This window comes from Nipponia nippon, unplaced genomic scaffold, assembly GCF_047370975.1.
Source record: "Nipponia nippon isolate SJK-2023a ecotype South Korea unplaced genomic scaffold, ASM4737097v1 scaffold_2, whole genome shotgun sequence".
Taxonomy (NCBI): domain Eukaryota; kingdom Metazoa; phylum Chordata; class Aves; order Pelecaniformes; family Threskiornithidae; genus Nipponia; species Nipponia nippon.
In genome coordinates, this window is record NW_028262336.1 from 60,913,496 (window position 1) to 60,917,522 (window position 4,027).

At 43.7% G+C, this 4,027-nt stretch overlaps 1 protein-coding gene across 1 annotated transcript; it reads right to left on the bottom strand.

Moving 5' to 3' along the window:
* Positions 1-2,555: 2,555 nt before the first annotated feature.
* LOC104019389 (histone H2A) lies at positions 2,556-2,975 on the bottom strand. The gene has a single exon (XM_009472645.1). It carries the CDS (start codon positions 2,973-2,975, stop codon positions 2,556-2,558), a length of 420 nt encoding a protein of 139 aa, XP_009470920.1.
* Positions 2,976-4,027: the final 1,052 nt, after the last annotated feature.

Below are 4,027 nucleotides of genomic sequence, written 5' to 3' on the forward strand. Positions count from 1 at the left end.
CCCCAAAGCATAATATCTAGCAAGAGCTGCCCCCTTTTAAACTCTACAGTGGTAGCCATATCATTACCAGATCTTGCATCGTTTAATGCCACCTGGGTGAGCAATGATTCAGCCACTCAAAATAAAAAACAATCAAGGTCCCAACACAAGAGCAACTCAGTACAGTCAATACACCTGAGAGCATGAGAATTTGTCACTACTCCTTGCAGAGCTGTTTAGCACCTTGTTAGCTGATCTCCTCTGGAAACAAGCCTAATATTTACTGCCTGAGAGAACTGCAGGATCTCTGATTGGTAGTTACTTTATTACAGCTGGAAGGGAGCACACCTCACCTTGCTGCATTCATCAAGAACTAAACCCAGCAACCTGCACCGCTGCTCTGTGTGCTGCCAGCAGTGGCCGAGCTGCTTTGTGACCACGCTGCAGAGCCTGGGAAAGGTCAGGACCTCTGACATTGGGTTCTCTCTCTTCTAGCACTTGTCCCTGTCTGTCACACCGTCCAGCTTTTTCCAAAGTCATGCATAGCTGTGTTGCAAGGCATACTATGTCCTTTCTACGGCCAAGGGTGTGGTGACAATTGAATAATTTTTTTCTTCAATACATGAGTGCTGGAAAGTTGAGCCCTGGCCCAGCAGAAACTTTTGCTGAGTAGCTGGGTTAGGAGACACCTGCCCTCTGTTACTGTGAAGCTGGAGGGGTGAGTTTTCAGATCACTGTGCTATCTGGTTAATTTACAAATGGGCTGAACTATTAGCTAGAAGAAAGCAAACAAGGTTGTTCTTTATCAAAGAAATACTTAAAAAACTGACTTTTGAATTGGACCAGTATTTCACCACAAACTCTGTCTTTGGATATAAGTAGAGGTAGGGCCACACAGCTCACTCAGTGTCTTCTATCATACGGAAAATGGCAGGTGAAGGCATTTCTAGAAGCTACTTGAGCACTGGCCGTGCCTTGCAGGGTCTGTTTGGTGTGGTGCAGAGCAGGCTCACAGGAGCAGCTTGCGTCCAGGAGCAGCATGATGGCTGACACACAGTTCTCCAGATTAGCAAAGGGTGCTGTAAACTCCATGCTTAAAACTGCACAAAATTAGTACCTTGCTTGAGTCTTCTACCATTACTGCAAACCTTTAGATTTTTGCTTGGTCCAAGAAATAATCATTCCCAAGACTACTTTCCCTTGCCATAGTCAAATGGAGGAAATAATTTGACTTTCATGTGTTCATTTATGTACCTCCTTTAAAGGTTTTATTTTTTTTCCCCTCCATTTCCAGGTGTAAACACTCAGCACAAGGCTAGTTTCATATAGCACGTCTTTACTACATGCACAAAGCTTAAGATCTACTCTCAGACATTTTTACTTCTCATTGCTACAGCATCCTCCACTTTTTCTCACTTCACTGGGTTAATTGCAGGCCAGCCAAGATCTTATCAAATTGCTCTGGAAAACCAGGCAGCATACAATGACTGTTCCAGCTGCCTACCGCCCTGAAATCACAGTGTCCGCTCAGTCAGGTATCCTCTCTTCCCATATCTGTGTAAGCACAGCTTGGAGTGAGTCATTAACTCAGCTGCGTACAGCTCTGACGTCTGTCAGCATCCTAAAACCTGGCCAGTAGGCTCTGACACCCTCATGCCTTGAGGGAGGCAAAGGAGCTAGGCCAAACTCAACAGGACAGGCAGATCGTGTTCAAATAAAAAGTTCATGCTCCAGCTACAGTTTAGGAAGCTGGTCCTAACCAGCTCTTCTCTGTGTGAGATGCTACAAAATCTGTGAGATACTGCCTCAGGGGCAGACTGATCCTAATGCAGCTGCAGCAGATCCCTGGTTTCCAGTTGCACAGCAAGCCTCAGCACCCACTATGAACAGAGAAACCCTGGGCAAAGACTCTCAATTACTTGGTCAGCAAAGGCATAGGGGCTTGTTTGGATACGGAGACTTTTGTTTTTCTGCACTGATAGACAGAAGCAAGACAGTCACCTCTACCAACAGCACAAATATTGCACCAGATTTTAAATAAACTACCTATGGTTGTCATGACAAGACAGAGGGGATAGCAGTTTAGTGTCATGTTGGAGCAGTCTAAAGAGAGGTAGCTGTTCACTACAGCTTTATGAGCAATAAGAATTTAAAGCACAGGGTTACTAACATCTAAAGCAGAGTTAAACAACCTCTGAGGCACTGAACTAATTGCACTACGAATCTGTGATGAAGGAAATGTTCCCATGAATGGCAGTGTGTGTCTTGGCTCCTCTGCCTCCTCCACAACAGTTACCTGTAACAAGTTTTCAAAAGCAAATATGTATTTCCCTTTTTTAAAAGTTATTTGGGTGGTATGCTAGACTTTTTTTTGACATTTTCTGTGTTCCTCCACCCCTGGGAGGGGAGCTGAGAAAAGAAAGAACAGTGTTGCATTCTAGGAACTTTATTACAAGCTTTAAAAAGGCATTAAAATTAGCAGGAAAAATACGTGACAAAGAAGCAAATACATACAAATTAGTGCAACTGAGTCCCATCTTCCATAACTGCACAGACCAGACGAGGAAAAGCAAGTTTCACTGGATACCACCTTGTTCCTGAGGAAGAACAGCATCTCCGACTGTTTTCTTGGGAAGGAGCTGGGAAAGGATATTTGGCATAACCCCTCCTTGAGCAATGGTCACACAGGAGAAGAGCTTGTTCAGCTCCTCATCGTTTCTCACAGCTAGCTGGATGTGCCTGGGCAGGATCCTGGCTTTCTTGTTTTCCCGTGCAGCGTTCCCTGCCAGCTCCAGGATCTCCGCGCTCAGGTACTCCAGCACCGCAGCCAGGTAGATGGCAGCGCCAGGACCGATCCTGTCAGCGTAGTTCCCTCCTTTAAGGAGCCTGTAGACACGACCCACAGGGAACTGCAGACCAGCCTTGGCTGATTTGGTTTTCTTCAGTGCAGCTCCAGATTTGCCAGCCACTGTGTGTTTCTTTCCACGGCCAGACATTCTGATGAGTGAGGAGACACAAAGGATTGGAGATCTTCAAATTACCCGGGTTACCATAATTACCCAAATTACCTTGGGCTACAGCTAACCGATAGCAAGAGGAGACAACAGCAAGGTGAGTTACACTTTCTGCTCTTCCACATCAAGAAGAAAGCTTGTTTTTTTCTTGAGGAAAGAGAGCCACACACCACAGTTCATTAATAGCAGAGCTAAGATTTTAACTACTACTACCACCCTTTTACAGCCTACCTTTTAGGAGAGAGGTCTCGTTGTAAAACCACAGTGGTCTGACAACCTGTCAAGAAAGGCTTATTGAAGTAGACATGAAGAGCTCAAAAGAAGAGACGCTTTTCCCTGCTACTTGGAACGTATTTGGGATTGAGGCACAGTGGGTCTTCTTCAATAACATTTTCTTAAACACCATAGCTGTTACCTCAAAGCTAACATGAGGCCAAGCCTGCCTCTTCTTCCAAGAGGAATCTGTATTCTAGCTTCTTCCATTATCAGGTTAGATCTTTCTTTCATTTTAAATCTAACAATTGATAAATTCCTGCAGCCCACAGCATCTTATACCCAAAATACTGCAAGAGGTTTTCATAGAGAGTTCTAAATTAATTCCCCAAGGGATATTCTCTGGCTGCTATGAGAACACTGGAAGTGTTCTGCACCAAGAAAAGGAAGAATTAACTTGGACAGCACAATGCAGACTGAAGAATAGAAATTACCGCCTATTTACTCAAGATTAAGGAAATTCAGTCCAGTTAGAGTACTCTTACAATTGGAGTGACAAAAATACTCATTTAAATAACATTTCTAATCTATGAGTAAATAGGACAGTTAGCTTCCAGCACAGCTGCTTGCAATATACAAGAACATCCATCACTAGATTACCATGTGGGGTTTTTGTGTTGTTTTTACAGAGAGATTTAAATATTTAAGAAAAATCAGAATAAGTTTTGAGAGGGAGGAACAAAAAAATCCCAGCCCACAATAAAATCCAAGAAACCAAGCCATAAGTCCTTATCCCTATTACCAGATATTAATTTTCATAT

What these genes read in the sequence shown, in the direction of transcription:
- LOC104019389 (XM_009472645.1), bottom strand. Translation starts at nt 2,975, where the DNA reads ATGTCTGGCCGTGGAAAGAAACACACAGTGGCTGGCAAATCTGGAGCT.